A 20,095-nucleotide genomic window follows, 5' to 3' on the forward strand; every position below is an offset into this window, starting at 1 on the left:
TAATGGTTAGTTTAATTTATCTTTATTCTAAGAGAGTGATCTTTAGGGGTTCCAGCTTCATCGTGGTGTCTCTATCACACTCCCACTGAGGTAGGTGGTGAGCTTTCTAGTTTCCCTCCCTCATCCTGAACAACTGCCCATGTAGGGCCCAGGGACCCAAGCAGGAGTCAGAAGATTAGCTTTCCTACCTCCCAGCTTCCAGCTTTCATAAGGTTTTGGTGTCTGTGTGTTTGTCACCTGGATTCTTCCTCAGTGGCCAGGGGTCGTAGATGGTGTAGAGAGAGCCATTGGAGGGAACAGATCAAAGCCTGACCCCACTTGGACCAGAACCTGGCTTGATCACCTTTACTTGCTTTCATTTTCAAGTAAACTCTTTTTTAAAATTTATTTTTATTTTATTTTATTTTTTATTAGCTACACATGACATTATAAGTAAGCTCTTGTTGTCAGTATAATAGAGTGTTCCCTCCTTAACAACTGTTGAAATATTAAAACATCAGCTGAGGCCACCCTAAAGGCTTTAGGATGCACTCAATATATAATATTTCACTCTAGCCTGCAAGATTGTGGACCTTGTAATTCTGGAAAATGGTAAAAATGTCTCCATGCCTCCTGGGTGAGAAGTGGTTTCGGACCACCCCTAGCAGCTGGCGGTAGCGAATCATGTACAGGTATGGGAGCATGGCACGGGGCAGCATCATGAGCACCTCACTGTTGGCTGCCAGGAGCCATGCATGGGTGCTGGAACCAATGTGGTGGTACTTGGTCAGCATGATGTCCAGGGAGAATACCACCCCTGTGCCTACATACAGTGTGATCAGCACCATGTGGATTAGCAGGGTACCTCTGGCCCGGGAATAGCCTTGTGTGCAGATGCCTGAAGGCCTGACCTCTGCATAAATCTTCCAGAAGCAGTAGATAATGAGAGCTGTGCACAGAAAGAGAATGCACACTATGGAGGTGTGGGTGACAGTGACCAAGGTGCCACGGCTCTGCTCAGTGCCCAGGCCTAGTGGCAGGATGCAGGAGGTGTCTTGTTTCTCCAGACTGGCATCCTGCTGCTTGCTAAACCAAAGGAGAAATGTGGGGAAGATGCAGGCCACAAGCCAGATGAGGGCCACTGTCTTCCTGGCAGCTCTGCCAGACACGAAGGAGAGGTAGCGCAGAGGATGAGTAACAGCCAGGTAGGTGTGCAGCACAGTGGCTGTAAAGGACAGGATGGTGCTAGTATAGGAAGCAAAGACAGCATCCCTTAGGATGCCGCAGACGATGCGGCCCAGCTCCCAGCCACTCAGGTTGCTGGAGGAGATGAGTGTATGCAAGAAAATGTAGGCAAGATCTGAGAGCAGGATGTTGGCCAGCAGCAGGTACTGGGGCTGATGCCTCAGCCTCTGGCTCCGCAGGATGGTCACCAGCATCAGGGGGCTCAGGGCCAGTGTGGCCACCACCAGTAGACTAGAGGGAAGGAAGAGCCAGCGCAGCCCGGAGATGGGTACTCTAATGTCCCTGAAGCCCTGGGAGGTGTTACTGGCTGCCTGGGGAGTGCAGAGTGTCTTGCTGAAGAGCTGGACTGGATCTGGCCAGGTCGTAGTGGCCAAGGGGCAGGATGCCAGCATAATTCTCTGCAGGTTGGGCCAACTGTGTAGCAGATTGTTGGTTCTGCACTTGCCCAGAGTATTGATCCACCCTTCAGGGATCCTGAGGGGACCCCTCCTTTGCAGAGATGCTGGGCTGGGGCCGACTCTAGAAATGACTGTTCAACAAATACAAAAACAGCAGTGCAAAATGTAGCTCACACATGGCTCCTTTGCTCACGCTCCTTTGCTCTGCAACTGTGGGCGTGGATTCACATGCTGGAATTCATCCCACAGGTGTGGGGGATGTTGAGTCCCATCTTGACGTCCCCGCGACACACACACACCTGTCTGGTTGGCTTGCAGGCACCGTGTGATGAGTGCTCGCCACAGTGGATTGGATTCAGTGCTGCCCTGCCAGAGGAAAGGAACAGCCATCAGGGAACCAAAATTGCAGGGCTATGGATCCGCCTGACCTCTGACCTGCTGAGGGCTCAGGAAATGAGGCAGGCTGGAGGAGCCCAGGCACATTGACATTTTTGCCTCACTGGGGCCCTGTCACTGTGGGGGACTGCAGGAAGGTGTAGCCATGTGCACGGGTGTTTCCACACCCCTTCTACACAGGGCTCCATGTGGGAGCAATCTGCAGGCACAAAGTCTCAGAAGACTTGTGGGGGGTTTCTGTGTGGTGAGAACTTCCTTGCCACTGGGGAGGAAGAAGGAGGGCCCGGCAGGCAGAGATCTCAGAAAACCTAGTGAGAAGGAGAGGGAGGCTGGAAGAGGTAAGTGGGTGGCAGGCTTCTGGGAAAGTGGGACAAATCGAGTTGTTGGATGATGTACACAGTGGAGAGCGCTTAGAGGAGGCCCATGGCTGGGGTGGCAAGGAGAAGGGAGCCAGTTCAAGTCACATGGTTAGACACCCCTCCCCTCTCTCCTCTCTGTTTCTGTCTCAGTGCTGGCTGCAGGGTCTGGAGAAGCTTTGCTCTCCTTTCTAAGTTAGTTTCCTTTTCTGTGAAACATGAATACTATCCATGCTGACAGCATAGAAACATTGCAAAAAGTCCAGAGGCATTTTTATTAATATATTTTTTTAAATTGGCATAAGTATGTATATAGTAATTACTACATACAGTATTACTATATAATTATATAGTGATTATATAATAGGTCATTAAGGTACCCATCTCTAGGACATTAAGGTACCCTGAGCCCCCTGATTCTGGTAACTATTCTGCAGAGCCAGAGGCTGAGGCATCAGCCCCACTACCTCCTGCTGGTCACCAGAGGTACCGTGTGGCATTTCAATCCATGTATGTGAAGTATAGTGATCAGAGTATTTGGCATTTCCATCACCTCAAACATTTATCATTATTGTGTGTGCGGGGGAACATTTAGAATCTTATTCGTCAATTTGAAATATTCAATCAGATGTTACCCATTGTAGTTACCTTTCTGTGCTATAGAGTCTTAGAAGCTATTCCTGCTATCTAGCTGCACTCCTGTCCCCATTAACCATCCTCTCTCCATTGTTCCCATCACCGAACTCTTCCCAGGCTCTGATAAGCACTATTCTCTTTTTCTTTGAGATCAACTTCAGTTTCAACATCACAGACTTAGAGGCAGCGTATAGATGGAGGGAAATGTCTAATAAATATTAGCCACCCCCCCTCACAATACCCTTTGAGGCTTCAGACTCCCTTGTCCTCACCTTAGACCCGGCCATATTATGCCCCTGAGACCTTCACTCCAACACTCACCAAAAGTCCTGGCACACTGACTGCTCTATGGGGCAGCAGCCACAAGGGAACAAGGAGAATGTTCTTCTTGAGAACAAGCAGAAGATTCTTAAGGTCAGAAGAGAGCAGGAATTTTAGCCCCTGCCGCGTGTGAGAGGCCCTGCCTCACAACAATAATACTTCTTGGACCAGACTGGAGTTTGATACACCAGAATGTGCCTGATCCATGAGCCATAGGTCCTTAGACCTTGTGAGTTGTACACCTCCTGCCCATCTACTCTTTCTCAGTGTGCTGTAGCATTCTCCTCCGTGGACTTCGGAGGAAATATGGCTCCACCTATAGTAACTAGCTGTGTGATTTGGACCAATTACTTCACCTCTCTGGGTCTCTGTATCCCCATCTAGGGCCTGTGATGGCTGCAACCCATCACTCACAGGAGCTGGTGTTCTTTGGGAGGCAGCCTCTTTCTTAAATGTACTCCATAGACTGATTGTACTTTCAAATCTCTAGGACGCAGTGAAATGATGTAGCAAGGAGAGACTGAGACATTAGAAGTTCACACACTTGGAGAACCCAGGGAACCTGATCCAAGACTTGTTCTTCTCATCCCAGACAGCCTTGCTGCAACAGATTCCCTTCAGAATCTATGATGGCAGAGGGAAGACTGTCTTTCTGCCCCAGTTTCCTGACTTGCACACCCTAGAGTGTCCCTTAATACTTCTATGAATTGTTTTGCAGGTCTAACTGGCCCCAGGATCTGGAGAGGGAGCAGGGCCTTTCCCAACATACAGGGGGCAGTGGAGCTGAGGTCTGGGTCAGTGTTGCCCTCTGCTGTCTTTGAATGCAGATTTCCTGGGAGAAGGAAACCTGTTAATTGACAAACCATCCATAAAATCGTGACTGTGTGCTATATCCTTCTGATAACTGGCGGCAGGTGATAAGCCACAGCTCCATGGAAACCGGAAGAGCATAATTCCCATGCTGAATGAGCTACTGCTAGGTGTAATAAAGAAAGAGACCTGCCTTCCGTTGAGGATCACTTTATGACCAAGCTGTACATAAAAAATCTCTTAGAGTGAGGGTGCTGCCCTTGGGGAACATAGTTCGATCTCACCTTCCCTGAGTGTCCCCGCTCAGATTGCCTGTCCTCCTAAATTGTGGAGTAGCATAGATGTGGGATCACCCTGGGCCAACCTTGCTTGGACAGGCTGAATGTGTCCTGGGGTAATGGGGTGGGATTGGGGGTGGGGGCACATGGCAGTGGCACTGCCTTTCCGGGGTTGATTTTCCCCAACCTTTAACTAGTCTGCTCTACTCACACTCAGCCTTGCCATCATTGTGGGTGCTAAACGAGGCCAAGTGTTTTGTGACACAAGGTAGGTATACTGCACAGACCGGTGACTGACATCCCTTTGGAAATCCAATCTCCACCGTTCATGTCCCCTCAAAGCCTGAGCATCCCTGCCTTCCAAGAAGTTAAAGGTAAGCGGAACTGTGGGAGGGCTTGTTGCAAACATGTACAAACCACAGACTGGGCAAACCCTAAAGTGCCCCTTGCCCCAGATAAGGTAATAGTGACTCCACATGAACTCATCATGGAGCACCTACTGCATGCAGGCACTGGGCACATGATCTCACAGCAACTTCATGCCGTTCTGTGAATGATGGGCAGCAGGAGGGAAACTGAGACCCAGGGAGGTTGAGTGCCTTGCTTAAGAGAATTGGAAGAAGAATTGCAAGAGAATTGTAAGAAGTCAGCTTTCCTGAACATACAGAATCCCTGTGGCTATGTCACCCAGATTGGCAGGGGGACAGGAGCTACTCACTGTGGCATCAGAGAGAGGCTCAGGGAGTCGGGAAGTGGGCAGCAGGCAGTGGCAAGATGGTTGAGACTCCCCCAGTAGGATCTCTGTTCATACAGCTGCTCCCACAGGCGGCTAGCAACCAGGACTCTCAGGTCTGACAGGATGATCTAAACAGGGGCTTTTGGTCACCTGGCAGCAATACAATGTCCCTCAGCAACTGGACATGTCACCTGACCAAGCTTCAGGATTGAGACAGGGAAGGAAATCTCCACCCCCTGGGCCCTTATCATTGCCTGTCTGGATGCGTGTAGACATGGCAGGGGTGAAGCTGAGGGAATTAATATGGCAACTACTGGGAGCCAGGCACCTTCATACAAACCACTCCATCCTTAGGAAACCTGCTGAAGACAAGGAAATTGAGGTGCATGTTGGATGAATTAATTTTTCCAAGGCTACTGGGTATTGTAAACATCAAAAGCTGGCGTTATGGTTTGAATGTGAGTTGTCCAGCAAATGCAAGAAGGATTAGAGGTGAAATGATTGGGTTCTGAGAGCCTTCACCCAATCAGTGAATTGATTCCCTCGTGAGATTAACTGAGTGGTGACTGAAGGCAGGTAGGGTGTGGCTGGAGGAGGGGGATCATTGGGGGTGTTGCTTTGGGGTACATATTTTGCATCCGGCAAGTGGAGTTTCTCTCTGCTTTCTGCTCATCATATGAGCTGTTTCCCCCCACCACACTCTTCCACCATGATGTTCTGTGTCACCTCAGGCTCTGAGGAAAGGAGCTGGCTGTTTTTGGACTGAGACCTCTGAAACTGTGAGCCCCCAAATGAACTTTTCCTCCTCCATAATAGTTCTAGTCACAGCAGGAAAAAAAGCTGACTGAAACAGCCAGGTTGTATAATCCTTGCTATTCATGAGGCTGAGGCAGGAGGTTCCCAAGTTTGAGGCCAAACTGGGTAACTCAGGGGGACCCTGTGTAAACTAACAAACAAACAAACGACAGGTGTAGATGTGTCTCGCTCCAAATCCTCTGTTATCTTCAACTTCCCTCCATCTGTTTCCTGGGTGATCTTCCTGCCTCTGTCTTTGGAAGGCCTTGGCACCAAACCCTTCATCATTGTTACCATTTCCACCAGCATCTCAGTGTTGCCATTATTGCCATGTCTTCTTCACTGTCATGGTCACCTTCTCCTATCCTCATCACCATCACCTCCTCCTCATGATTATCAACATCATCATCACCATCATCCGCACCACCATCACCTCCTCGAATGTTCCTGATAATCAACAAAACTCTCCACTGGTTTATCATTGCTCTTGAGGATAAAAAAATCAATATCTCACACACACACACACACACACACACACACACACACAAAACAAACAAACAAACAAAAAACCACCAGAAAATTTACAGACTCACACACACACACACACACACACACACACACACACACACAAAATGAAGATCACTATATACTTTGGGTCTGAAATGTCCCACAAATGCCCATGCATTAAAGGTTTGATCCTTAGCTTGTGGCACAATTGGGAGGTGGTGTAATCTTTAATATTTGGGGCCTAGTTGGCAGAACTTAGGTCATTTAGGGTGTGTCCTTGATGGTGATATTAGGACTCTTCCTCTCTCTTTGCTTCTCAGCTGCCATGAGGTGAGCTGACCTCCACCATGCACTCCTGCTTAAAGAAATAGGGCCAAGTAATCGTGCACTGAAACCTCTGAAATCACAAATCAAAATAAACCTCTTGTCTTTTTATGTTGATCGCCTCAGGTAGTTTTTCACAGTGACAGAAATCTGACTAACACAAAGATCTTTCTTGCAGCCTCTCCTCATATCTCCCTCCCTCTTTTGTCCTTTCTGTCTTAGTGATTTTATTTAGAGACAGAGTCTCACTGAGTTGCTCAGCACTACGCGGTTTGCTGAGGCTGGCTTTGAACTTGCAATCCTCCTGTCTCAGCCTCTGGAGCCGCTGGGATTACAGGTGTGTGTCACCGCGCCCAGCTAGCACTTTTTTTTTTTTTAAGGCAAGTATCAGCAATATTTTATTGATTATTTTAATTAATTTATTCATCTATTTTAATTAAGTATATATAACAGCATTTTGATTCATTGTACACAATTGCAGCACAACTTTTCATTTCTCTGGTTGTACACGATGCAGCGTCACACCATATGTGCACTCATACCTGTACCTAGGGTAATGATGTCCATCTCATTCCACGATCTTTCCTGCCCCCATGCTCCCTCCCCTCCCCTATGCCCGATCAAAGTCCCTTCATTTTCCCTATGCCCCCACCCCCCACCCCCACTGTGGCTCAGCATCCACTTATCAGAGAGAACATTTGGTTTTGGGGTATTGGCTTACTTTGCTTAGCATGATATTCTCCAACTCCATCTATTTGCTTGCAAATGCTGTAATTTTATTATCTTTTAATGCTGAGTAATATACCATTGTTTCTTTATCCATTCATCTATTGAAGGGCATCTAGGTTGCTTCAACAGTTTAGCTATTATGAACTTAGCTGCTATAAACATTGATGTGACTGCATTACTATGGTATGCTGATTTTAAGTCCTTTGAGTATAAACCAAGGAGTGGGATAGCTGGGTCAAATGGTGGTTCCATTCCAAGTTTTCTAAGGAATCTCCATACCGCTTTCCAGATTGATTGCATCAATTTGTGGTTCCCACCGTCAATGTACAAGTGTGCCTTTTCCCTCACGTCCTTGTCAGCACTTAGTGTTGTTTGTATTCTTGCTAACTGCCATTCTGACTGGCATGAGATGAAATCTTAGAATAGTTTTGGTTTGAATTTCTCTAATTGTTAGAGATGTTGAACATTTTTTTATATATTTGTTGAATGGTTTTTTATCTTCTTCTGAGAAGTGTGTATTCTGCTCCTTAGCCCATTTATTGATTGGGTTGTTGGTTTTTTTGGTGTTAATTTTTTTGAGTTCTTTATATATCCTGGAGATTAGTGCTCTATCTTTTATTAACACTATGGACTATCCTAACAGATGCTCATGGATGCATTACACAAATGTTAACAAATGTTCATGTTTTGCCATATTTGCTTCCAACCATTTTTAATATAAAATTTTATTTTATATAATATTTCACTTTAAAATATTTTATATAATCATATTTATTTATATGATAAAATATATTACTATATTTTTAAATAAAAAAACATTTCACATACACTATCTGGTCTATTTCCTTCCTCAGAGGCATCTTCTACCATGGATTATCCGTATATTCTTTGCACCCATTTTTCATAAATTCAATGCAAATACGTGATTCCCAAAGTGTCTACTGCATTGATCTCTATGTTTGGTATTTTAGTCACTTCATCTGCTACTTGCGCTTTTCACAGTGTACCCTCTCTTCCAAATCAATGTTGTCAAACACAGATCTAGTTCATTCTATGAAAATGCTCAACAGCATTCTGTTCTCTGACTATCCCCCACTTACTTGCCTTCCTGATGGGTGTTGGTTCCATTTCTAGAATCACAATCAAAAAAACTGTAATAATGCTAAATCAAGTATCTGTATGTGTACCTGTGATGTTTCTCTAGCACTATGCTTTTTCATGAAGAATCACAACATCATCTGTGTAAGCTGCACTGAGTGGCCCTCCCTAGTGTTAATCCTACAATCCCCAGGAAGTGTCAGAGAGTCATGACCAAGTGACTGGGCAGCCTGAGTGGGGGCTGAACTCACATCAGCTGAGGTGAGTTTCCTTCCATTTATTTAGGTACTATCTTAGAGAAAGGCTGCACCTTGGAGAAGGGACTCTTGATATTGAGAAAGATGCAGATTCCTGGATTGATCTAGATGTGTTATAGGTAACACGAGGAGCCAGCTGTGTTTCCCCTGCCCAGCCTAGTGGTAGGGCAGCCATGTGTTGACTCTGTCCCTGGAGCACCAGCAGGTCATGATGCCAGCAAGAGTGGACAGCACCCCTCCTCCGGGCATCCTCACCTGCTGCTTCCTGGAACCTACTCATCTAGGCAACACTGAAGATTTCTTTATATATTGTTGAGACAGGGGAGGGATCCTTAGCATCCAACATCAAAGACCTGTGTGCCTCCAACAATAGCAAAGAAAATTTTCCTTTTTCAGACAAGGTGCAGGTAGGTGTGGGGGTTACCTTTCATTTTTCTAATGGAATGAACATCTGAAGGCCTCGTTCAGTCACACCACCCCCAGAACCAGAGGGGAGGATCAGCACAGAGGCATTGATGGAACCATCTCCTCTCCCTGCCCTCCTTTCAGATCCTTCCCAATCCTATGCAGCATCTCACAGGAATGCAAGGGGATCACTTCCTTTCTGCCTTCCTTGTCACCATGGTTGGGGATGAGGGGACTAACAGAGGCCTCAGGACATCCCATCCAAGCTGGACAGGGGTAGTCCATTCTGACAGGTCTATGACACAAACAAAATTCAGATGCAGGCTCTGTCTCGAGGATTTTTTTTTTTTTTAAGACAGAAACATTGTTCCTGCTTATCTTTTTTTTTTTTTTTTAAGAGAGAGTGAGAGAGGAGAGAGAGAGAAAGAATTTTTAATATTTATTTTTTTTTAGTTCTCGGCGGACACAACATCTTTGTTTGTATGTGGTGCTGAGGATCGAACCCGGGCCACACGCATGCCAGGTGAGCGCGCTACCGCTTGAGCCACATCCCCAGCCCCTCGAGGAATTTTGCAGAGCAGCTGGAAGAGTGAGAAAGGTGTACAAGCAAGTCAAGAGAGGAAAAAAGTTTTTCCAAGGACCCACAAAATACCAAAGGGATTCTCAGAGAGAATAAACTTCAGTCGATAAGGGAAGAGGAGAAAGATTCCCAAGGGGTCTGGGATGGCGCTGAAGGTGGGAAGGATGTAGAGACCATAAGAAAACTGAAGCTGAGGATGGTGGAAAGAGTGGGTACCCATCCAAGGTTTTGGAGCCATGACTTTAGGTCCTGGTTTAAGTAGGCGAGAGGATTAAGGCGATAGCAAATAGGTTTGTGCTGCCACCTCGTGGCAAAACTTGGAGCAACTTATTCCTGGAAACCTGACTGAGCAGGAAAATGTAGAGAATGGAGACATGCAGGTCTGCCCTTAGCTGAGTTTGGGTGAGTGCAGGCAGTCAGCCAGCAGAGACTGTGCGAAGACTGTGTGGACAGTGGTAACAGGTGTGGTTCTGATGCCTACAGACTGGGGCCAGGCTGGCATTGACCCTGCCTGCAGGTCACTTTGCTCTGGGTGATGCTGGCTCCTCTCTGTGAAATGGGGATAAGTCCAGCTATTCCAAGGGCAGCCGTGGGACTTCAGGGTGCAGCTCTTTCCAAACACCCACAGCCTGCCCAGCACCCTGTCTTTATTCACAGCATCACAGGTGATGGACACGAGACTCCTTCCATACCCTTATCCTCTATGGGCCTACTGATGTTCAATGTCCAGACTGAACACCATTGATCTTCTGCACCCTGTTTGGAATTGCTTGGAGTAGGTGCAGATGCAGGTAGTCATTAGGGCTGTGACCCACCAGGAGCAGGACATCTGAGGACGCCCAGATCCTGACACTCCTGTCTCTCCCAAGTTCATTTCCTTTCCCAGATTTCCCTGAAGACATTTTCCCCAAAGTGCTGTGCTTTGTCCTGAGACCACCTGCCTGGTTTGTCCTGGTCCCACCCAGCTGTCACTCTTGCCTCCTTGGAACCCCACTTGTCCCCACACAGGTTCCTCCTCTGATCATGTTTCTTGTCTCCCCATTCTGTTCACTCCCTCCAGATTCCATATAAAATATCCAATATCTCTGACCATATTAGAGAGACACATATTACCTTTTTCTTCAGTTTTTAAAAAATTGTGGTTAAAAATACATAATATAAATTTACCATTTTGACCCCTTTTATGGGTGCAGTTCAGTGCTATTAAGTGAACTCAAAAGCAGGTTATATCCTAGAGCCTTCAGTGAACCTGCAGCTAGCAGACACATTGGATGTAAGATCCTGAATAAGACCAAGTTGAACCATGCCATAAATTTCCGATGTTTTAAACCACTAGGTTTATAATTTGTTACACAGCATCTTAACTCCCTGTTACTTTAGATTATCAGTTTATAAAGATAAAATGCTTACTTTGACTAACAGTTTTGAAGGTTTTAGTTCACAGTTGGTTGACCCTGTTACTTTTGGGCCTGTGGTAAGACAGCACATCATGGTGGCAGCACATTGAAAAATCCTTTAACTCATAGCTGGGAATCAAAAGAGAAAAGGAGGAAGAGGTGAGGTTCCTTCAAGGGCACACCACCAGTGAAATAAGACCTCCCACTAATACTGTGCTGCCTCAGGTCCAAAAGGAACATGACCAAGCAAACATGAACTGAAATTCTCTGAAACAACAAGCCAAAATACACGTTTTGCTTTTTTATGTTGATTACCTTAGGTATGTGTTATAGTGACACAAAGTTGACTAACACAAAAGGATAGAAAATTTAAACAGGTCAGTTTCTACTCATGAAGTTGAAGCAGCCATCAACACAAAAAAGAATAGAAATTTTGATTCTGGGAATAGAGTGTTTCCATAAAAATACAGTAGACCACCTTATCCGTGGGACATATGTTCCCATATGTTCCCATATGTCCCATGGATATGTCCTAGTGGATGCTAGAAATTTACATCTCTGCCCTTTGTTTTTCTTTTTTCTTTATTTATTTTATTAGATACACATGATAGTACAATGATCTTGACATTTCATACATTTGAATCAAATGGGGTATAATTTCTCATTTTTCTGATTGTACAGGTTGCAGAATCACATTGGTCATACAGTCACATATATACATACAGCAATAATACAGTCTATTTTATTCTGCTGCCCTTCCTCTCCCCCCTTCCTCTCCCCTCCCCTCCCATCACTTCTCTCTACCCAATCTAAGGTGATACACTTCTTTTTTTTTCCCTCCTCACAACATCATACATGTATTCTATATAACGATGAGGGTCTCCTTCCATCTTCTATGCAATTCCCCTTCTCCTGCCCTTTGCTTCTCTGAACTTCTAATTTGATTCTTCTTTAGTTAAAACTTATTGGTTATGTACCACTGCACCCTTCTGCACAAGGGGGCCTAGGAAGTTTTTTCAACATGCTCAGCTACCCAGACACTCAGAGGCTGCTGCAGTCAGTGTCTCTGGAGGCTTGGCTACAGCTCAAGATGGCAGCAGACCTTGGAGTTAATCATGTGGTCCTGGTTTTATAGGAATGCAGGATGCTGTAGTTAAGAGGGTCATGGAAGCTTCTACCAAGATTTCTAAGGAAGGCCTTGGATACCAGGCAAGGTGTAGTAGGGTCAGAGTCCCTGGGGGCACCCCCTGAGAAGGCCAACTTTGAAGACTTGAGATGGAAATCGAAGCTATAGTGGAGACCCCTGAGATTGAGAAATGCCAGTAATGTGGGATTCGTCCTAGAAAAGCTGCATGAATCATGCAAAGACAAGCCAATAGAAAAGCTACTTGGGCTGCAACCAACAACACCACAGGGGCAGAGCTACACAAGCCCTATGGAGAGAACAACATGATGCTATGTGCCCCAGATGCCTGACGTGGAGGATAAGGATAAAATTTTTTAAAGCTTCAAGAGAACAATGACTAGTCACATTTAGAGAAAAACCAATTTGAATTTCAACTGCTTTCTCATTACATCTCTTTCAACACTGATGAGATCATCTGAACAAAAACTAAGTAGAGATTCTAGAGAACTAAAAAATACAATATATAATTTGGACCTAATAGACATCTTTAAAATATTTCATCCATCCATGACTGAATTTACTTCCTTCTCAGAAGCACATGGAACATTTTCTAAAATAGACACAAATAAATCACAAAGAAAATTTTAGCAAACAAACAAACAAAAAATAGACATGATACCTTGCATTCTATCATATCATGATGGAATGAAATTAGAAATTAATGATAAGATAAAAATAGAAAACACTCTAACATCTGGATATTAAATAATACACTCTTGAATGATAATTGGATAGCAGGGGAATTGGGAGAGAAATTTAAAAAATACTTAAAGGAAAATGAGAACAGGATATAACATATCAAAATCTTTGGGACAGTGTGAAGGCAGTTCTAAGAGTAGAGTTCATAGCATTAAGCTCATACATTAAAAGTATGGAATAATAATAGATAATCTAACACTACATCTCCAGACTCCAGAAAAAGAAGAACAAACCAATATCAAAATCAGTAGAAGACAGGGAATTATTAAAATCAGAGACAAAATCAATGAAATTGAGATCTTTAAAAAATATAAAAGATCAATGAAACAAAGAATAATATTTTTTAAAGAAAAAACAAATTGATAAACATTAGGCCAAAATAACTAAAAGAAAGATAGAAAAAAACACAAATTATCAAAATCCAAGATGAAAAAAGGAAGTATCACCATAGATACTACTGAAATCCAAAGGATGATCAGAAACTATGATACTCAGAAAGTGTATACTCAACTAGACTAGAAAATCTTGAAGATATGAACAAATTCCTAGAGACCCACCCAAGAGGATAGAAAATTTAAACAGATCAGTTTCTATTCATGAAGTTGAAGCAGCCATCAAAAGCCTTCCAACAAAGAAAAGCCCAGGACCAGAATTGATTCTCCGCTGAGTTCTACTAACCTTTAAAAAAGAACACAAATCCTTTTCAAATTATTCCTTCAAATAGAAAAGGATAGGACTCTTCCAAACTCTTTCTTTGAAGCCAGTATCACCCTGATACCCAAACCAAAGACACATCAAGGAAAGAAAATTTCAGACCAATATCCTTGATGAACATGGATGCAAAAATTCTTATTAAAATATTGGCAAACCACATTAAAAAAAACACATAAAAAATCATTGCACCATGATCAAGTGTGATTCATCCCAGGGATGCAAGATTGGTCAACATACAGAAATCAACAAATGTAATTCATCACATAAATAGACTTAAAGACCAGGATCACATGATTATCTCAATAGATGCAGAGAAAGTACTGGACAGCATCCATTAATGCTTAAAACACTAGAAAAACTAGGGATAGAAGGAACTTAACATAAAGGATATACATGATAAACCCAAGGCCAATATTATTCTGAATGGAGAAAAACTGAAAGCATTTCCTCTAAAAATAGGAACAAGACAAGGATGCCCACTCTCACCATTCCTATGCAACCTTATACTCGAAACTCTAGCCACAGCGATTAGACAAGAGAAGAAAATTAAAGGAATATGAAAAGGAATAGTTTTAACTACCCCTGTTTGCTGACGACATGATTCCATATTTGGAAGACCCCCACCAGAAGACTTCTAGAGCTCATAAATGAATTCAACAAAGAAGCAGGATACAAAATCAACACCCAGAAATCAATTGAGTTCCTATTCTCCAATAATGAATCTGCCAAAAAAGATATTAGGAAAACTATCCCATTCACAATGAACTAAAAATAAAACAAAGTTTGGGAATCAATCTAACAAGAAGGGTGAAGGACATCTACCATGAAAACTATACAACACCAAAGAAAGAAATTGAAGAAGAACTCAGCAGATGGAAAACCTCCCATGTTCTTGGATAGGCAGAATTAATATTATCAAAATGACTATCCTACCAAAGCTCTCTAAGACTCATTGTGATTCTCATCAAAATGCCAATGATGTTCTTCACAAAAATAGAAAAATCAGTCATGAAATTCATTTGGAAAAATAAAAGACTCAGAATAGCCAAAGCAATCATTGGTGAGAAAAGTGAAGCAGGAGGTATCTAATAATGGATCTCAAATTATACTAACAAAACCAGCATAATACTGGCACCAAAACAAGCAATTATAACAAAACCAGCATAGTACTGACTCCAAAACAGGCAAGAATACCAATGGAATAGAACAGAAGACACGGATACAAACCCACATATGAAGCATGTGTGATAAAGATTTTCTCCCATTCTGTAGGCTCTCTCTTCACGTTATTGATTTTTTCCTTTGCTGAGAAGATTTTTAGTTGAATTCGTTTCATTTATTGATTCTTGATTTTACTTCTTGGGCTTTAGGAGTCTTACTAAGGAAGTCAGATCCTAAGCCAACATAGTGAAGATTTGGGCCTACTTTTTCTTGTATTAGGCACAGGGTCTCTGGTGTAGTGCCTAAGTATTTGATCCAATTTGAATTGAGTTTTGTGCAGGGTGAGAGATAGGGGTTTGATTTCCTTTTGTTACATGTGGAGTTCCAATTTTCCCAGCACCATTTATTGAATAGGCTATCTTTTCTCCAGTGAATGTTTTTGGTACCTTTGTAACTCATGAAGGGTTTATCTTTGGCAGTTTATACCCATAAAAGCTTTACTTTGATCCCATGAATGGACAGAAAGGAAAAAATCCAAATCATTTTTAGAATTAACTTAAATGATTTGACTATTGAAAGTATCTGACAATACTAAACTAAAACTGAAATTATTTAACTGTTTACTCAGTTCTTCTGCCAAAGCTGCCCTTTTCTCCTTGCACATGGAAGCTTATAGTTGAAAATGAGTGACATTAACTTAGAAGAGTAGTTCTTTATCTATACCAGTTATGTCTCATAGAGCGGTAGGTATATACACTTTCTGCAGCTGCATGTGTTAGATCATCATCTTTAGGCAGTTGCCTTAGATTAACTGCTTCCACATATTCTGATACTTCTCCAACAAATTTGATTCTTGTTTTTATGTGGTCAATGATATATCACTATGGCCTCTACAGTGGATAATAAATGTCAATAAACATTTTGTGCAGGTTACACATTCCTTATCAAATTTCTCAAAACACAAAAATGCAGTGCTTTTTTAAAAATATGAAACATATTTTTAGTTTTTTGAGATTACTCCTGCCAAAAGGAGTTATTGTAAAAACAAAATGCTGTCAAAAAAAAATAGTTAACAGATTTTCGTTATACAAAAAAAGAAAAGATCATGAACAAAAAGTGCTGGTGAGGAGGTGGAGAGAAAGGAACACTTATATATTGTTGGTGAGACTGCAAATTTATTCCCAACAAATTATTAAGGAATAAAATAAACCATATTGTATATATGTAACAGTATGAATCCCACTTTTTTATAGTTCTAACACACCAACAAAAAAGTACTTATGAGATGGTGGAATGTGATGATCATTATTATCCAAAGTACATGTATGAAGACACGAATTGGTGTAAATATACTGTGTATACAACCAGAGACATGGAAAATTGTGCTGTATATGTGTAATAAGAATTATAATGCATTCCGCTGTCACATATAAATAAAAACTTATGCTGAATTTAATAAATTAGAAAGGAAATTTAATAAAATAAAAAAAAGTTTTTAAAAAAGTAATTATGAATAAATACAAGGAAGACCTGAAGAGCAGAAAAAGGGAACAAAGAGAGAAAGGAGAAATACTGGGGAACCAATTAGAGTAAATTACATTATGTGCATATATGAATGTCACAATATTATGTATAAATACAATGCACTAATAAAAACATAAATATAATCATGAAAAATTAAAAATCAATAAATGGGATGGTATCAAATTAAAAGCTTCCTCACAGCAAAGGAAACAATCAAGAATGTGAACAGCCTACAGAATGGGAGAAAATCTTTGTCACCTGCACTTCAGATAGGGCATTAATCTCCAGGATATACAGTGAGCTCAAAAAACTTAACACCAAAATAACCAACTAACCCAATGGGCTAAGGAACTAATCAGACACTTCTCAAATGACAACAAATATCTGAAAAAGATGTTCAACATCTTTAGCAATTAGAGAAATGCAAATTAAAACCACACTGAGATTTCATTTCTCTTTAGTCAAAATGGCAATTATCAAGAATACAAGGAACAATTAGTATTGGCAAGGATGTGGGGAAAAGGGAGTCCTCATACTTTGCTGGCGGGTCTGCAAATTAGTACAATCACTCTGAAAAGCAGTATGGAGATTCCTCAAAAAATTAGGAATGGAACAACCATATGACCCAGCTATCCTACTCCTTGGAATATATCCAAAGGATTTAAAATCAGCATACTAAGAGCCAAGCACTGTGGTGCATGCCTGTAATCCCAGCAGCTCAGGAGGCTGAGGCAGGAGTATCACAAGTTCAAAGGCAGCCTCAGCAATGGTGAGGTGCTTAGCAACTCAGTGAGACCCTGTCGCTAAATAAAATACAAAATAGGGCTAGGGATGTGGCTCAGTGATTGGGTGCCCCTGGTACCCCCCAAAATAATAAATAAATAAATAAAATCAGTACACTATAATGTCATATTCATATCACTGTTTATAGCAGCACAGATCACAAAAGGTAATATATGGAGCCAACTTAGGTGTCCGTCAACAAATGAATGGATCAAGAAAATGTGGTACATATACACAATGGAGTATTATTTAGCCAAAAAGAAAAATGAAATTATGGCATTTGTTGATAGATGAATGGGTCCAGAGAATATCATGCTGAGATGAAATAAGCCAATCCTCTAAACCCAAAGGTTGAATGTTTTCTCTGATATGTGGAAGCTAATCCAAAATATGGTAGGGAGGGGGGATAAAAACAAAAGATAGAAGTAAGATCAGAGGAGTAGACAAAGGGGAATGAAAGGAAGAGAGGAGGGATGGGATAGGGAAAGTCAGTGGAATGAATCTGACCTAACTTTCACATGTATACACTACAGTGAGTCTCACCATCATCTACATTTACAAGACACTAATTAAAAAAACAACAACTATAAGTAAGTGGTAGAATGATCAATACAGTAGAGGAAAGGAGTAGAAGGAGCAGAGGGGATGGAGAAATCCTGGGGATTGAATTAGAATAAATTATATTGCTTGCTTTTTAAATTATGTCATAGTATATTCTATTGTCATATATAATTTTAAAAAGAACCAAAAAAAAATTAGAAAAAAATGAGATGATTCACATCCTGGGTGGAATGGAGCAGGATGGTGTGATATTTCATATTTAGGAATTGTTTATTTCTGCAATTTTCCATTTAATATTTTTGGACCAGAGTTGATCATGAGAAACTGTGGAAAGCAAAACCCAGGAGAAGAGAACTACTTACCTAAAAACATTTCAATGACTTTGGAATTAGGCAGTGGGTAGAAGTTGCAAGAAAAAAGAAAAAGGAACCAGAAGGCTGGGCATGGTGGCACACACCTGTAATCCCAGAAACTCCAGAGGCCAAGGCAGGAGGATCACAACTTTAGGCCAGACTGGTCAATTTAGCAAGACCCAGTATCAAAAGAAAATAGAGGAAAAAAAAAAATGGAGGGTGGCTAGGAATGTAGCTCAGTGGTACAGCAGTTATCTAACTTGCTCAAAGCCCGGAATTGGAAATATTTCAAGAATTGTACTCAAGAACTGTATTTAATAGATTACTGCTGGAGAAACTCGTCCACACCGAATTTAGAGGATTTTGAGGAGGGCATTGTGGACTGATGAGGTGGTGATTTTTAGGTGTGGACGATGACATTTTGCATTTTGAGTGGACGTTATAATGGGATGAGACTCGTGGAAATTTGGGTGGAAAAATGTGGTGAGTGTATTTTGCACTGGGGAGGAACGTGTCCCTGGAGGCAAGAGGGAGGGGCCCTGCAACACCCTGTCTCTCCCTTCAATCCGGGGCCTCCCAGTGATCATTGTCTCCTGCAACCCTGGGGCTCTTGCACATTCGCCTTGCCACTTCTCGCACTGGGCAGCCATTGGTAAGGTCTGGTTCCTGGAACCCTTGGACAGATCCAGGCGGTTTGCCAGCGAGCTGTTTGCTACAGGAGCGCGCGCTGTCTGATTCATCCGCGAAGCAGATGTGAACCGACCACATGGCGAGTACCGGGATCAAACGATCAGGCGTAGGCAGGCAGGGGCTCTGTATGCTGGCTACTCTCCTGTTCTGCCTGTGCCTCCAGCCACTGCATGCCCAAAACACCATGCCCAACCTATCAGAGGGTAAGTGGGCAGATGCAAGGGGTGGCCTCAGAGGGGCCAGGCCCTATTCGTCTTTCAGCAGAACTCATATCCCTTCCCCTTCTCCCGACCTCTGACATTTCCCAGGATGACCTCAGCCAGGCCAAATCTAGCTATAGGAACTATAGGAGTCCTGAAAGTAGGCAGCCAGGAGGCCTCTGAATCAGGAGAGGGGGCAATGGGAGGGGGACTGAGAAGGCCTGGGAAAGGGGAATATACAAAGAGTGCCTTGTTTCCCTTATAGTTTTTCCTTCAATTAATTTCATGTCAGTTCATGGGCCAAGGGCCTGCATTAGCTTTTCTGGGTGTTATCACACCTTCTTTTTAACCAGCAGAGGTGGGAGGTCACAGTCAAGCAACCTAAGCCCTGAACAGTAACATCCCTTCTATCAGTTTTCAGTTTGTCTTCAAATAGGGCTGTGCTCCTTAGGTGAAAAAGATCTGAGCCCAGTTCAGGACCCACAGCCCTCCCTGGACCTCTGCTCTGTGCGGACTTTTTCCATGAGATGCAGCATCAGGCTGATATCCCCCTGCCGGAACTCATGCATGTCACTTCATCCTGGGCCTTGGATATTCCTACCTGGGAAATGAGAGGAGGGGCCATGGTGTCCCCTAGGTGCTGTTGAAGTTGATATGTGGGGGCATCAAGGGCTGGTATTCTGAATGCAGATACTTCATGTCTGGAATTGTCTCCGCAGTATGTGGCAGGACCAGATTTACAGGGAAGATCTTTGGTGGTCAGAATGCAGAACCTGAACAGTGGCCGTGGCAGGCCAGTGTATTTCTCAATGGCACATATGTCTGTGGAGCTGCCCTCATTGACAGCAACTGGGTGGCCTCTGCAGCCCACTGCTTCCAAAGGTGCAATTTCCCTCTGTGGGGCCCCAGCCATTAGGAAGGGACTGCAGGAGGGAGGCACAAGGTGGGCAAGCCTATTTAGGCTTTATTCTAGGATA

The 20,095-nt window shown here is 42.9% G+C and overlaps 1 protein-coding gene across 1 annotated transcript; it reads right to left on the bottom strand.

The window, feature by feature from the left end:
• Nucleotides 1-551: 551 nt before the first annotated feature.
• Gpr148 (G protein-coupled receptor 148) lies at nt 552-1,616 on the bottom strand. Its single transcript, XM_026389571.1, has one exon. It carries the CDS (start codon nt 1,614-1,616, stop codon nt 552-554), a length of 1,065 nt encoding a protein of 354 aa, XP_026245356.1.
• Between the last annotated feature and the right edge of the window lie 18,479 nt (nt 1,617-20,095).

The sequence above is a fragment of the Urocitellus parryii genome, chromosome 1, assembly GCF_045843805.1.
Source record: "Urocitellus parryii isolate mUroPar1 chromosome 1, mUroPar1.hap1, whole genome shotgun sequence".
Classification (NCBI taxonomy): domain Eukaryota; kingdom Metazoa; phylum Chordata; class Mammalia; order Rodentia; family Sciuridae; genus Urocitellus; species Urocitellus parryii.

What these genes read in the sequence shown, in the direction of transcription:
- Gpr148 (XM_026389571.1), bottom strand. Translation starts at nt 1,616, where the DNA reads ATGCTGGCATCCTGCCCCTTGGCCACTACGACCTGGCCAGATCCAGTC.